This window comes from Camelus ferus, chromosome 21 (genome assembly GCF_009834535.1).
Source record: "Camelus ferus isolate YT-003-E chromosome 21, BCGSAC_Cfer_1.0, whole genome shotgun sequence".
Taxonomy (NCBI): Eukaryota; Metazoa; Chordata; class Mammalia; order Artiodactyla; family Camelidae; genus Camelus; species Camelus ferus.
Window position 1 is genome coordinate 2,998,384 of NC_045716.1, and position 15,526 is coordinate 3,013,909.

The 15,526-nt window shown below is 51.0% G+C and overlaps 1 protein-coding gene across 1 annotated transcript in view; it reads right to left on the reverse strand.

Moving 5' to 3' along the window:
* The window catches only part of CACNA1E (calcium voltage-gated channel subunit alpha1 E), a 345,678-nt gene that overhangs the window by 12,627 nt on the left and 317,525 nt on the right, over positions 1 to 15,526 (reverse strand). Inside the window, 6 exon segments of the mRNA XM_032463593.1 lie at positions 2,120 to 2,226; positions 2,520 to 2,620; positions 3,174 to 3,281; positions 4,135 to 4,240; positions 6,316 to 6,412; positions 11,462 to 11,589. Coding sequence (XP_032319484.1) covers positions 2,120 to 2,226; positions 2,520 to 2,620; positions 3,174 to 3,281; positions 4,135 to 4,240; positions 6,316 to 6,412; positions 11,462 to 11,589 — 647 coding nt within the window.

A 15,526-nucleotide genomic window follows, 5' to 3' on the forward strand; every position in this document is an offset into this window, starting at 1 on the left:
GAATTCTTCCTTTAAAATTCTTATCAAGTGACTTCCTTAAGGAAATCCTGACATCTCCCCCCACCAGAACTGAGCAGAGTTCCTGCTCACATGCACTCAGGTCAGACTAGCACTTAGAAGAACTGTAACTAACTCATCAAAAATGACAAGTTTTCTTCTGATAATTCTGTTTCATGTCTACCAGATGTAAACGCGATGAGAGAGGAGCCCTGTCCACAGGACCCCCGGTGAACTCTCTACCTGAGTGATACAGGGCACTAGAAACACGGGCGGTCATCTTTTATTCCTCCCTCTCCTCCACGCCATGTAGCAAATCAATCACCAACTCCTGTCCATTCTATGCACTAATTACCTCTCAAGTCTGACGGTCTCTCCTTGTTTCTATCCTGTTAGTCCAAGCCACAGTTATTAGTAATTTACACAATTGCAGTCACTTACGAAATGGTGTTCTGTCTCTCAAATTGCCTCCCTCCCATCCACTGAGTCCATTCTGGATAAAAGAGGGGTCTTTAGAAAGCCCAGATCTGATCATGTCACTGATGATCGTGTCAGCCGTTATCCTTGGATGAAACTAAACTTCTGTGTCCCTACACCCTGGCCCCTAGGTAGCTCTCCAGACCCATCACCTGCCATCTCCCCCGATCTCTCTCTGCACCAACCATTCTGACAGTTTTTAGGTTCCTTAAACACTTTCTCTCACCTCTCTTGAAGTATTTGCTTTTGAGTCTCGCTCCAGTGTTACTTCCTCAGGGAAGCGTCCTCAAACTGCTGCCTCCTTTACACGGCATCACAATACCTACCCTTCCACATTTTAACTGTTCTCACTCTTGCGTCCATGGGGACTGCGATCATGTTGGCCACTGACTCCCCAGTGCCTGAACCAGCTTTTGGGTCACATTGGCTCTCAGTAACTGTTGGTCAAATCAATGAGTAAATGAATCAATAAATATGTGGGAGAGACGCTGGGATGGTCCAGTGGTGGGTGTTAATTTGCACAGCAAATTGCTGTGGATAAAACAGATCTCGATGGGGGAGGGTGTCCTCTATTGTCCTCTATTTCTAAGCCAAAGACCCCTGAAAAGCACTGTGAACTCTTCCAAGGAGGCAGTGGTCCTGCTCTAGTCTTCCCTCTTGACCTCCTTCCTGCACAGATCAAAGAGAATCATCTATTTGCTTCCCACAGACAAAGCATCCACAGCGTGCTACCTTGTCACACCACAGGTTTGTAAAAATGACCAACAGCCTTGGTCAGGACTCTGGTCCTTTCCTTCTGTGTTGGATTGTGGCCTCTGAAAGCAATGCTTTTCTAAAACAGGTCTCCAACACCACAGGCAGAAATTCATGGTGCGAGAGATTCCAAACGGTATTCTGACCAAAGCCTCATTCCCGAGCCCGGGATTCCACTCCTCTGATAATTACCGAAGTTGTGATACTGAGTGGTGACTGCTTCCATGAGAGCTAGGACTGGCAAGCAGTCACCAACCACAAAAAGTCATGTACGCTGGGCGGAGGGACTCACGCCCTTTGGGTACTCCCTACATGCCGCTGCTAATAGAAGGACAGTGCTACAGTGAGGTGTGTATATTATAACGGAGACTGCATGATGGCTAATGGCCTTGGCAAATTCCTTAATTAAGGTGTTTTTTTTTCACTTTCAATATAGAAAATTAAAAAAAAATTGTTTTGCCTGATTTAAGGTTCCTTTTGTTCACCACAGATAATACCATGTAACAGGGAGATTCTGGGCTTGGAAATAATTCCAGTTCAGCTGCCTATGAGCCACGTGGCTTTGGGCAACTTAGTTTAACCTCTCTGAGTCTCTAGTTCCTCACTGTAAAGTGGTGATGCCAATACACCCCCTTCCTCCTTTGTCCGTTTGCAGAGTTCGCTGTCTCCTGAGCTGGCCACGGCACCACACAGGCTTAGCCTGCTTTTCTGCTGTCCCTGCTGAATGACCATTTTAAGGTACCAAATGCTGTCTTCTCAAGGTCAGAGGGGGGATCATCCATGAATCTCAGAGTTAGGAGTATTTCCCGGGCACTTCCTGGGCCTGCCCACTGGCATGGGTGGCGAGGCCAGCGGGAGACCCATTGGCCCCCGAGGGCCCTGTTATACTCACAGGCCTGAAACGGGGTCCTGCTGGAGGTAAGGCAGGGCTTTGGCATTAGCAATGATCTCCTGAGGCAGAGATGAGGGCTCCATGCGCTGGAACATGGGTGCGTTTTTCTGTGTTAAAAGTGGAAAGAAGAGAAAAGAAACTCAAATGACTGTGGGGTCTGCTGGGGGCGGCGGGGGGCAATACCATTTACTTGAGTAAAACAGGAACGTGACTGATGCCTTGTTTGACTATTTGAACCTCTGCTCCCCCTGGGTTTCCAATCCCCCGATCCTAGAAAGTTCCTGGACCCTGCAACTCCTCACCTCTGCTTCTGTGCACTTGCAGGGTGCCGTGCCCCAGGGATGCACAGGCCTGTCCCTTCAGGGGCCCACCCGCCCGCCATGATGTCCTTGACCATCACCTGCTCCTCCAGCTGCTGCCTCTGCTTCTTCACCTTACTCTGTTTATAGTAGTCCATGATCATCATCGCTGCATAGATTTTGCCCACGGTTAGGTCAGAGGCTGGAAACACAAATGTGGCATGGAGGGGAACAGGGAGAAGACAGGTGGGAGGGAGAGAGTGAGGACCCCTCTGAAGCAAGCCTGCCCCTTCAACCACCCATCCTTCCAGCATTCACAGAGGGTTCCATTCGGGCCAGGCACTGAGGGTCCCCATATGCAACCTCAGGGAGCGCCACGGCCACCCGGCGAGGGGGATGACACTGGTGGCCAGCATCACGCTAGTAAGCGCCACCCACACCGGTCCAGGACTCCCGCTCCTGTAACACCACTTTCTCCCCAGCCGTTTGAAGGTTTGTGGACCCGTGTTACGCTGGACAGACAGTCATGCACCCAAGAAGTTTCACCCACAACCACAGTGACCTCTCTTAAGACACTGTTTTCAATTAATAATGACAAAAGGGGCTCAGGAAGCGAAGGACTTTCATTTCCTAAGAATGAAAGCGCTCCCTTATCTCTTTAATCACTCCATGCCCCCCCCACCCCGCCCCGCAAAGATGTAGTCCCGGCACGCTGGGCCCACCGGGACAAGGGTACCCGGGAGGAGGCGCCACACCTTTGGGCATGGGCACGAGCAGGTCGAGCATCTTCTGGGAGAGGTGGGGCCAGATGGCCAGGGTCTCCTTCTGCAGCTCCGAGTCTAGCTGCTGCCTGTCTGCGCCACCTAGGATCAGATAAACGGCTCGTAACGAAAAGAGAACAGACCTGGAAATAAAGAGGACCGAGGGGGGAGGTGGGCGAGGAGCTGAGTCAGCGTGGGCTTCTCGCGCTCTCCGAGGAATCTTGGCGCTTAGGCACAGTGGAGCTGGCAGTTCTGGGCCTTTCTGCTGAAGAAGCAGAACACGGTCTGGCTCCCATTTTCAGTGGCTCAGGGACATCCTGCCACAGAGATCTGAGCCCTGGGGCCCAGATCGGCCTCCTCATTCATTCAGCAAGCCTCCCAGGGGCTCACTCTATGAGAGGGGAAATGAAGGGAGCCAGGGAGGGCCGCCTTTGTCTCATTAGACGTATTATCAGTTCTTCCCAGAGTCGGAGTGACCCGATTTTAAAAGGATTTGGAGCAGGCAAGAGCAGGACGCTGGAGGTCCCTCTGGAAGCAGTAAACCCTTTCTTTCTTAAAACCACTGGACTAGAAATCAAGAAGAACAAAGTGCTGCCTTGATGGCACCTGCCACCAGAGCCTTCCAAGCCGGTAAGATGCCATGAGAGGAGAAGAGGACAAAGTTAAGACTCACCTGTCCAACAAGCAGATATTTCTAAAATGCCTCCCACGTGCCAGACACCAAAGATCATTTACTGCTAACACTGAAAGGAGCCTTCGTGATTATCAAACCATTCACGTCATCAGGAGGAAAGGACACACATTATAGCTGCTGCATCTCACAGGACAAATGGGGACCCCACTATCTGATTGCCTGGTCACTGCATTGGCAGATGGATGAAAGTTCAAACATCTCCATCCTGCACCACTCTTTGTGAGTTGTTCCAGAATCTTTTTCCTTCCTAAGCTTACCTACCTTTGGCGATTTTAATGTCCAGAGCTGTCCGGATCAGAGCCATAAGTGTGGACGTGAAGTGGACGGTCATGTCCTCAGCCACTGGCATGTTCATCAGGACCAGTCTCTGTGTGAAAGAGAGAAGAGAAACAGCAGGAGAAGAAAAACAGATCAAAAGAAACCCTGGTGAGAAGGGAAGAAAAGTAAGTGCAGAGGTCAAATGCAGAGACAAAAAAGAAGGGCAAGGATTCCCCCGTCCCCATCCTGCTCTCTCCCTACTTGTCCCTTAAGGCTCATTTGCTGCTGTTTTGTTTTTTTTTCCTAGGGAATGATGCCAAATTCCAAGGGAAGAGGGACTAGTCATTCTGTAGGACTCCTCCACGGTCCTAAGAATGTCTTTAACAGGGATCCTTAAAAGAAAAAAAGTGGTTCAGGCAAAGGAGTCAGCTCTGCGAGGTGGCTCCATTCCCTGTTTCAGGGATGCCCTGGATTTCCACTTGTCCCATGAATACCGCCCCCTCCCCCAAACTCAGGTGGAAAGATGGTGATGGGGGAGATTGTTGTTTTGCTTCTCTGATTTGGAAGATGCATCCTGATGCCCCCTTTTTGAGTCTTTAAAAGATGAAGTTTGCCAGCACATGGTTGAACATGCAGAAGTCCAGCTTATCCAGAGGATGAGGCGGAGCAGAATGGAAGAGTAGGAGAGTGCAAACAGGGTCCAGGGGGAGAGGCATGGGGAGAGCGGAGAAGAGAGAATGAGAGAAGGGTGATCAAGGCAGGAGCAGAGTGGGCAGGCCTTGTGCCCCTCACCCAAAGGAAGGGGATCAAACTGAAATGGCCAAATCCACTTTCCAGAGAGTATCTTGCTTTTTGGAATTCTTTAACTTTTCCTCCAATCCCCACATCCCTTCTCCCACCAAGCTTCACCCCAGAAAGTCAAAGAACTCGGGGCCACATTCCACCACCTGGTACTTTGGGATGTGGCATCATGAGCAAAAAGGATGCCAGCCCCTACACTGCATGGAAGGAGCCCTGTAGTGGGGTGGGTGAGGGTCCCTAATGGGCCCCGTTGCAATGAGATGCTCTCTGGAGCTATTGACTTAGAGGTAGCAGCAGAAGGTCCTCCGGCAGAACCACCAGCCTAGCAGGAAGGCGAGTGTTTCTTCCCAAGGCAGGCTCTCTAAGACTCCATTGCAGCATCTCGCCTAATGTGCTTCCACAAACATGGTGTCTTAGAGTGTAAAGCCATTTTGTGACTGAGTTCTATCTCTCTTTAAGCTTCTGGAGAAGTGGCAACATTGTTATAGTGAATTCCCATGAAAGAGCTCCAGAGCTCAAGGTCAGTCTGAACAGCAATGGGGAATGAACAGCAGCTGTAAGTAACTGTGGAGATAAGATTCAGGCCCCCAGGCTCTGAGCAACCTAATGGCAGGTACAATGCCTAATGGCACCCGAGGTACAACACTGCTCTAAGCAAGCTGAGGGGAATCCACCCATAACTCAGCCACGCCAACAAGACAAATCTAATGCTGAATGCAACAGGTGCCCATGGTCACCCTTTCCCTTGTACTGCGAGAAAATGGGTAGCTGGGCTAATGGGGAAAGGGAGCTGCATCCTTCATCATGTATCGTGGGATAGAAGTCATGTTCCTCTTTCTTTCTGATACCTAGAAGGAACCATGCCATCATTCCTTCCTACATCATGAAGAAATTTAAGAGTTTTCCTCTCTCCTAAAAGTTTCTTTTTGAACCATGTTTAGAGGAATTTCTGCATTATTTCCTTAGCTTTTCTGATTGAAGATGTGGTTTTTTTAAATAAGCTCTGAGAGCTGTCTTGCTGTAGGGCCTCCTTCTTGCCCATATGTACTATCCCACCGGCCACCACTCTGCCTCCTCTGAAAGGAAACGTGCTACTTAACCCGTCTTTCTAGTGATCCACTCACGAGAAACCACACATTTAAACACAGAATAACATGTTTTAAAACCTCACGTTGAATAGTATCACAAACCACCTCATGTATCGATTCAGGACTTTATCCTTTCAGAAGACCTTCCTGACCCTCTCATCTAATTTCTTTTGCCCTTGGTCCCCCTCCTCCGCCTCCCCAGCCCAGCTTCCTCCCCACATTCTGGCCTCCCCGCAGCTGGATCCCATTTCCTGCTGGTCTCTAGCCCAACAGAACCAAGGAAGGGGTGGTCTACCTTATATGCCACCTTGGAGGGACATCTCTTGCCGAGGCCTAGCGGTGGTGACATGAGAGTCAGCATTTCATACATCTCAGTGTAATGGATGCGGCCACTGCTCATGGCGGGGAGGTCAGTGGGGTGGGAGCGGGGCGGGGTGGCAGGGAAAGGATGCAGACGGGGAGGGGGCAGGAGAACAGGCATTCCCACGGAGCCAAAACAAATAGACAAACAAAAGAATACAGAAAACAGGAAAAGAAAAACAACAAAAAAGGACAAACAGGAAAAGAATAGGAAACCTGTTAATCAAGGCAAAATCGTACACGTGTCTCCATCCTGGTGCGGATTTATATCACGCCCCACACAGACCCGGGAACGAATGTGGCGGCCACCTCTGGTCCCACCGACTCTCCTGTGAGCTGTCACAGGGACTGGTTTTCTCCTCCTGGTTTAGCATCACCCTACTTTCCTGTGGGCGCCATCCGTCCCCCACACCACACAAGCTTATCTTCCATTCCCAGGGCTGTGTGCGGGCGGTATAAACCGGATAGACGACGCTCCAGCCGTGGGCTCGGATTTCTGGCCCCGGCTGGGGTGGGCCCTGGCCTGGAAGTCAGGCCTGTCTCCTGCTCTGACCCACAGGCGGAGCGCCGTGTATCCCGCTCGGTGCTGAGTGCAGCCGGAGGCGGTGGCTGGCGCTGCAAGTGGCGGCTGTGGCTGCTGCTCAGAGTCGGCCCGTTGCTTCCACCTGGCTCTGCGGAGGAGAGGGCTCTGTGTGCCTCGGCACGCCCCGGGGCCACGACAGGCACGCCAGGGACAGAAGAAACAAAACCAGGAGGAGGAAGAGCATCTCGCATGCCATGCTGCCCTCCCCGGCTCTCCCCCATGCGGCTGCCGGCTTCACCAGGGTGGAGTTTAAAGAGTCTTAGCAGAGGCAGCTGTTTGGCCTCCCGAGTACGGGAATCACTTGTCACCACCCCAGGCCAGCTCCTTTCCATCGCCCTGGCTGGCAGCTTCCTGGGCCTAAGTCTTATTCCGGCCCCAGGGAGCCCCGCTTCCCTCCTGTGCGCCTGGACAGGCTTCCTTATCTTGTGGGTGTGGCCTCGGACAGGGGCTTGGTGGAGTCACTGGGTTAAGAGTCCCCAAGGTCTGGCAAAGTTGGAGAGTGAGGTCCTGTGTGCCCTGAACAACGTCCTTGGTCCCACAAATAAGCAGTGACTCAGCAGTGACCCCTTGGCCCCCTCAACAATATACAGGAGGACCCTCAGGCAAGGAATCTGGTCCAGAGACCCCCGCCATCCATGCGACCTTCCCAGACCCCCTGAGCTACTAAATCCTCCCCCACAACACCAGCTCTGTCCTCTGTGCGTTCTTTACTTATCCTCATCTCTTGCTCTCATTTTAAAACTGCTTTTTACCTCCTTTCTGTCCTATAGCTTTTATAATTGCTTGTGGCCAAGCTACCCAGGAGCTGGGGGGTGGGGGCAGAGGCCAGGGTGGCTAGAATCAGACTTTTCTACATCATATATGGGATAAGCATACAATTTTCCTAAAAAGAAGCGCTCTGTCTCCAGTGAAAAGAAACCAGAACTCTGCTGGATTAACAAGACTTCTGCATTTTTCTGGAGGAGGGAGAGGTCCCTTGAGTTAAGTCCACAGATTATGGTGGAGTGAGAAAGAGAGTGTGTGTTCACGAATGAGTGTGTGCAGGTGAAGTAAACCGAGAGAGGTGAAATCAGCCTCTGTTGTTAAGTCCTTGACTCATTTTTTCCCTGCCTTCCCCAGAAAAGGGGGCCCTTCTTCCTTGTGTAACGGCTGCTGGTTCTGGGAGGGTTTGGACCTCTTTAAACTCAAAGGAAAGCAACATGAAGGTTCCCTCATGTGGCGCAGTGGTGGTGGAGCAGAACGGAGAGGAGGGGGGCTGGAGGCTGCACCCCACCGCCAGTCACGGTCATGGTCACGGTCACGGCTGGGCACCGGAGGCAAACCTTGCAAGCCACCCTGTAGGGGCAGTTCTCTCCCAGGCCCAGAGGCGGCGAGATCACCCGCACTAATTTGTACATATCCTTATACGGGATCCTGCCGCTGTAAAGGAAGCACAGGTGGGTTAATAGGACATTCACAGAAGGGTAGGAGAGAAATGACAGCTTAGCCACGACGGGGACAGCTGGAAGAGAAAGGGCAGCTTCTTTCCTTGGGCCCAGCAAAGCCAGGCCAGGAGAGGCGGAGGACAGTAAGCATCAGAACCATCATTTTGCAAACTGCACTGCCTCCCAATTTTCTAAGGAAATCAGAGCCCGTTCCATGCCTAGTGACCACGAGCACCTGTCTGGCCCATACCTGGCCAGATGCAGAAAACGGAGCCTGGCTCAAGCTAGACTTCAAAGAACAAAGCCCACCAGTTCACAAATGCCTCTGACTGCAGTCAACAGCAGACACCAGGATGCCATGAAGCGGACTGCAGAACACTTTGCTTTTCACAGACACTGAATACAGTCAGTTACTCAGACCCGCTCGTCAGGGCAGTGGGAAGTCAGCGTCTTCCTACAGACGACCAGAGGGAAATTTCCTGTTAGGCTAATTGGCAGGGGGCACAGCTGGCATGAAGTGATTTGCAAAGGGCTTTGTTTCTCTTTGTGGCAGATTTTCCCCGAGTCCCGCTTGGACAAACTCTTCTCTATTTGGCGGAGCCCGTTGGGATCTGTGCCCTGACAGCAGCCTGAGAGGGGGCCGCCACACTCTCCCCCCAGCCTTGCTCCAGCCACCCAGCCCATAGGCAGCCTGGTCAGATGCAGTCAGAATTCCAGGAACAATGTGACCTATCTTATCAACCCCCTTTCACAGAGCCTGCTGGAGAATCCTGGCAGGACAGAAGCAACAGTTGATTCATTTTCAGTGGTTACCGCATCTGCTCCATCAGGGGCCAAATCACAATGGCCAGGGGTCTGCAGGTCTAGACACATCCTGGTACCCACCAGGGCCTCCGCCGGAAATTACAAGCAGGCACCTCCACCTGCAAGCATCCAACCCTCACCAGCCGCGTCGAGACTGCAACTTCACCCCAGCTTCATTCTTCCTCCTCTTCTCTTGATTTTGCTGTTGATTCTTCCTCTTCTTCCAAACAGCGGCTCACCAGTACTCCCAGGTCTCCTGACTCTTGAGAGGAGGTTCATTTAACCACGTGTTCTTTTGTTTCTTATCGCAGCTGGGATGTGGGTGAGTTGGTACTGCTGTCTGTGGGCTGGTGTGCTCTGAAACCTGCCTCATTCTCCTTTCTGAAGACGCTGGCTCACTGGTCCTTTGCTGGTTTCCCGTCTCATCTCATAGAGAAGGCCAGGGAGACGGTAACCAGGGCAAGTTACACTGCGAACTTCGAAGCAGACACAAGAGGTGCTCCTTGGTGTTTTTGCTCTTTTACAGCTCGTGTGTCCGAGTCTTATGATTAGTCCCCATGGAATCATTTCTTCCCAGCCGATGGAAAGACTGGGGAGCAGCATTTGGGCCCCAAAATACTATGGAGCCATAGGAAGCTGGGGTTTCTGAGAGCCAAGGGCACCGGCGTGAGGCTAGGTGAGCAGTGAACCCCTTGGCTAGCAGCTGGTTTCTCCTCCCTCAGGTCAGTGAGGAGGCCCCTTTTTGGTCTCTTGATCCCATGGCCATCCAGCTTTACAGATGCTAATTTTCCATGCTTTCTACTTGCTTTCCCATATGGTGACTGTTAATTATAACAACAGTTACATATATAATTTAACATACACCTCACAAGGTAGGTGGGATCATTGCCACTATTACACCGACGAGGAAGCTCTGGGTGGTAAGGTGACTTGCCCAAGGCCACAGAGTTGATGAAGAGCAGGCTAGCTGCTCTCCCCTGTAACACGCTGCCCACCGCAGTTTAAGCAGCCTATCCGACTAGAAATTAGGCCCAGAAAGTAACAGCCATTGCTCAGCCATTGTAACAGGAATGGATTTACAAAACCCTGTGCTCTAGGTCATTAATAATTACTGAGAGGAAGAGGAACTCTCACTCACTCTTCCAGCATCTGAAGCAGTGACCCAAGTTCAACAGCCTCATAGGAGGACAGATTTGGGAGAGGGTCTTAGATTATGAAGTGGCTCCAGGTGGAAGCAACGTGGTCCATTCCTGTGAAGGATGGCATTTCTGGTAGTATTTTCAGAGGGGGACCAGAATGGATAGATTGCTGAGATAAGATCCTGAAACTCAGACGCCTTGGGAGTGGACAGTTCCTGTGGAGTGAGGGCTCATAGGACTCCCACCCCACCTTCAACAGTGAGTGCCAAAAGCCTGCCTTTGAACTCTAAAGCAGGGACCGGCAAACTTCTTCAGTAAAGGGTCAGATGGTAATATTTTTGAACTGGAGGGCCAGATCGCCTTTGTCATGACTTTGTAACTGCCTTGCAGTGTGAAAGCAGCTGCAGACAATACATAAATGAGCATGGCTGTGTTCCAATAAACCTTTATTTGCAAAAATACAGTGAGCCACAGTTAGCCCATGGGTTATAGTTTGCCAGCCTCTGCTCTAAAGTCCAGAAGGCACATGGTCACTGGAGAACTACTGCAAAGTGAAAAGGACCTGGGCGAGGTCATCCCCAGATTCCTGCCACTTCCTCAGTGCCACGCCACAAAAGTCTGCAAGTGTTTCAGGGGTCAGGTGGAAGAGAAACGTTGATTATTTTATAGAATTTCAGAGTTACCTGGCACTGTACCTTTTGAGAGGGATGAGAGACATAAAAGACTGGTGTCACTGCCCATGGTGGCGGGATGTCCAGCCGGCCCAGAAACCCCGTCAACCCCCCTGGTGACTCAGAGGAGTCCACTAACGATTTTGGAAGCTCCTCCAGGGACTGAACTCAAATGCTCTGAGGTGAGGACTGTGTGCTAAGATTGGCAAAGGAAGGGAAAAGCCTGTCACAGAAGGAAAGTGGGGAGGAAGGAAGACAGGGAAGCTAGGTAGCTGGTAACTGATGGCTTGATCCCAGAAGTGTCTGAGGATCAAGCCTCTTCCATGGGCCACAGCCAAGAGGAAGGTCCTCTCCTTCTGTGACAGGCAAGCGCTGGGTGGCTCCAGTTCCAGCCTCCTCCTTGAGAGCTGCAGAGGCCCCGGGGACGGGCCCCAGCGGGGTGGCCACGCGGCCTACGCACCACGCAGCTCTGTCGTACTCCGCCCAGACACGGACAAACTCGTCCAGGTGGTGAGGCCCCAGGATGGACGAGTCCCGAGTCAGGTACTCGAAGTTGTCCATGATGACGGCCACGAACAGGTTGAGCATCTGGAGGGGACGAGGGAGAAGAGGAGTGAGGGGGACACCCAAAGTGGAAAAACAGGCTTCAAGGCAAACAACGAATTCAGGAGTTGGGAAGGCTGAAGTTCCCAACCGAAGCACCGCTGGCCCTGCTGAACACAACGCATGTCCGTCATCTGCACCACACCTTTCACCGCACCAGCGTTATTATTTCACGTTCCTAGGCCCCTTTATATGGGCGAAGTCCTCTCCTGTTGCTTTTGTGAGCCATTCAACTTCCTTCATTGTTACCGCAGCTGCAGAGGGAGCAGTGGCAGCAACAAGGGTCTCAAAGGCTGGAGGGAGTCAGGACCTGAGACACCAGCCTCCCTCCCGGCTTCCCTCCCCAGCCCATGCTCACCAGAGCAGCCAGCAAGAGAACCGCTGAGAGGTCTCTGAGCTGACTGCGGGGCTTCCCGGGAAGCTGCTCACAGCCCTTAAATGCTTCCAAGACCCTAGGCTCCCGCTTATTTGTTCAACATTTATTCTGCACCCACTGTGTTCCAAAGAGAGACCCAGGTGCTGGGGATGGGAGATAAAGTTCCGGTCCAAGTCCTGTCTCCATGCCTAGCACGTTGCTTAAAGCACTATAGGGGTTGGTTAGATGTCCTTACTTGAATATTCTTTGAGACTTACTTAGTAGTTAGTAGAGACAGGGATGTGTTGGAAACATACAAATGTTACAGATTTTTTTTTTTGAGAGCCATAAAAGAAGCATGTGCAGCTTACAGTGGGGACAGAAAGGAGTATGGGTTTGAATTTCATATAATTTTCATGTCATGAAATATTACTTATCTTCTGATTATTTTTTTCTCGACTATTGAAGACTGTCAAAACCATTGCTAGCTCATGGGCCATACAGAAACAGGTGGTAAACTGGATTGGCCTGTGGGCTATAGCTTGCTGACCGCTTGTCTAGATTACGCTGTAGACAACAGGAACCGTTAGAGGGGTTTAAACTAGGAGAGAGAGCAAGGGCTACCTGCATTCATAAAGAACCCTTGTGGAAGGTGGGCAGGAGAGGGGAGAGGGGTCTGCGGTGCTCCCAAGCCAAGCTGACGGCAGGACACCAGCCTAGACGGAGGCTAAAAGGAGGTGGATTCGTCAAGCCTTGAGCACAGTGAACAGCACCGCTTTGTTGCTTCCTGGCTGCCCGGCACCCATTTACTGCACTCCCGGTCTCTTGGGGACACAACCCTTGCCTATTCCCAGTCAATATGGTTGAGCGGGGCACCAGCCATGACCCGGGCCTCAACCGGCCATTGAATCTCATCCCCCTGGGCCACAGTGACTGGTGATTCAATGAAGGCCGAGAAAATGGCATTGAATTTTCTGAGCAAGAGACTTGGTTTCCTGATCAGTCTTGGATGTGTGGGGACTGAGGTCTGGAGCTGCTGCTGCAGCCGACTGGAGCCACGGGCTGGGAAGGATGAAGAAAGAGCTCACATGGAGAAGGCTGGGGAAGAGATCTGTCAATAGGGAAGGAATCTTGGTCCTGGGGATGGCATCTGAGCCCCAGATCAAGCCTGCGTCAGCCTGTCCTGCCGGCGTCTTCATTTACATGAGCCTGCAAAATCCCGGTCTGCTTAGGTCCAGCGCAGCTGGACTTTCTGTCACTTGCAGGTGAAAGCAGCTTGCCTAACGGAGATGAACTGGCTGTGGGGGAGAGAGAGAAGACTGACGGTCCCCAGGTCAAGCAGCAGGGTGGGTGGAGATGCCAGATGTGCAGACAGGATACACAGGATGAAGTCTGCAGGAAGGGCCTGGCGGGAGTCTTCTCTGCAAGACAGAGAGACTGCTGGCTGCATCCTCATAACCAGCCTCCTCTCTTCCTTCCTTCCTACATCCTACTGCCTAGAACATGAGTGGATGCTTGGAAGTCTAGCTGTCCTCTTACCATGAGGTTGAGGGTCACTGCCTGGAGGTGAGGCAGCAGAAAGCAAGGAGTCTGGGGCCCTAGCCACTCTGTGCAGCCACCAGAACAAGCCTGCACTGCCTTCCTCCAGACTGTACTGACCTTGGAGGAAGACAAACATCCCTCTTGGTGAAGCCACTGTTAAATGAGGAGTTCCACTGAATGCAGCGGAACCTAATCCCATCATGGGCTCTTCCCTTTGCTGTGGAGACTGGAGCCACAGTGGAATGTATTCAGTCACTGTCTGGGTTATAAAGGGTTTTCCATATACAATCATCCCTCGGTATCTGCGGGGAATTAGTTCCAGGACCTTCCCAGACACCAAAACCTGCAGTCCCTCGAATCCCTTACATAAAATGACACAGCATTTGCATATACCCTACACACAACCTCCTGTGTACTTTCAACCATCTCCAGGTGGCTTATAGTTCCTAACAAAATGTAAATGCTATGTAAATAGTTGCTGGTGTGCGGCAAATTCAAGTCCTGGTTTTGGAACTTTCTGGAATTTTTATTTTAATATTTTCAACGTGAGGTTGGTTGGTTAAATCCACAGATGCAGAATCTGCAAACAAGGCCAACCATCCACACATTTTCTTTATACTCCATTCAGGATACCTGTTAGATTAATGTTAACAAAACCTGTATTATTACTGCCTGATATTTGCAAAGCGTTTGACAGTTGTGTCCACATTCATGCCTATCATGCGCCTTAATGCTTGCTCCAACCTTCTGTGCGGCAGGTTTAATTGCCGGCAGCCTGTCAAGGACACAAGTGCTCCCTACACGCTTCTGTATCCTTGGCCCCGGGCACATACATCGGGGAGCACCGGTCAATCTTTCTAGAGTGACTGCTTTGAGCTGAGAAGCGGTGTGACTTGCCCAAGGTCACAGAGTCAACGTGGGGCTGAGATTTGAAAGCAGATCCTCCCATACTGAATATAGCCTCTTTAAAAATAACATCAATGTGAATTATGCATTACCCTCCATCTCAAACTTCTAAAAGTCCCTTTATAGTCTCTAATTAATTTTCCAGTTATAGCTTTGGTTTCTCTTAAAATATTTATCATTAAACACTTAAATGATGTAGGCTAAAAGTGAGATTTCTACATGCTCTCCCACACGCCCCACGTCCCCCGTTGGCAAGTGCCGATATTCCTGGATGACTCTCACCTACAATCTCAGGTGACAGAGGGACTGAGACTCACGGACAGCTTGACCCCAGTGCCTAAGTCAGTGCAAGCCTTTTCATGGCCACCCAATAAAAGTGTGCTGAAAATAGGAATGAACAAACAAAAAACTCCAATTTATAGCATCATTCTAAATTTCCTCTCAGTTATTTTCAGTATACATTCCACTCCCCTATTTATAAATAAGGTTTTGTGTTCTTTTTTCATTAAAAAAAGAAAAAACCTTTCACACCTATGAGAAGGAAGTGTATTAAAGCAAATGTATCAACTCACTGGACAGATAACACTCTTATCATTAAGTCATTCTTCTTCCCATTTCACAGAAGCCCAAAAGGGAAGGTGTCCTGGCCAAGGCTAGAACCACAGCAAAGCCAAGGCCACAGTGCAGGGCTCCCCGTGCCTCTGGTCGCTCACCCCCGCTGCACTGACCAGCCGCCATGCTTAGCAGTCTGTATGTAAGCCACTTGCCCACGCCCGACAGCCGGACACGTGGCCAGTCCCCTTGGGCTCACTTTAAAGAGGGAGAAATACCCAGACATGAGACAGCTCACTGATGCACAGCCAAGACGCTGACCACTATTAAGTGGCATTGCTTCAGTTTTAGATTTTTATGCAGCTAGTGGCATTAGCCATGAAGCTGAGCTGAGGGTGTCAGGGTGGCCGGAAACACCAGACTGGCCCATTTAGGGACCCACTAGCACTGATCGTGCAGGGGAGAGATTTCTGGATGCTGGTGTGTTAAGTCATGCTTCCTCCCAAAGGAAGAATTAAGAAGGCCCCTGAGGCTTCTTACCATTTCACAGTGGGGTGCACCCCACAG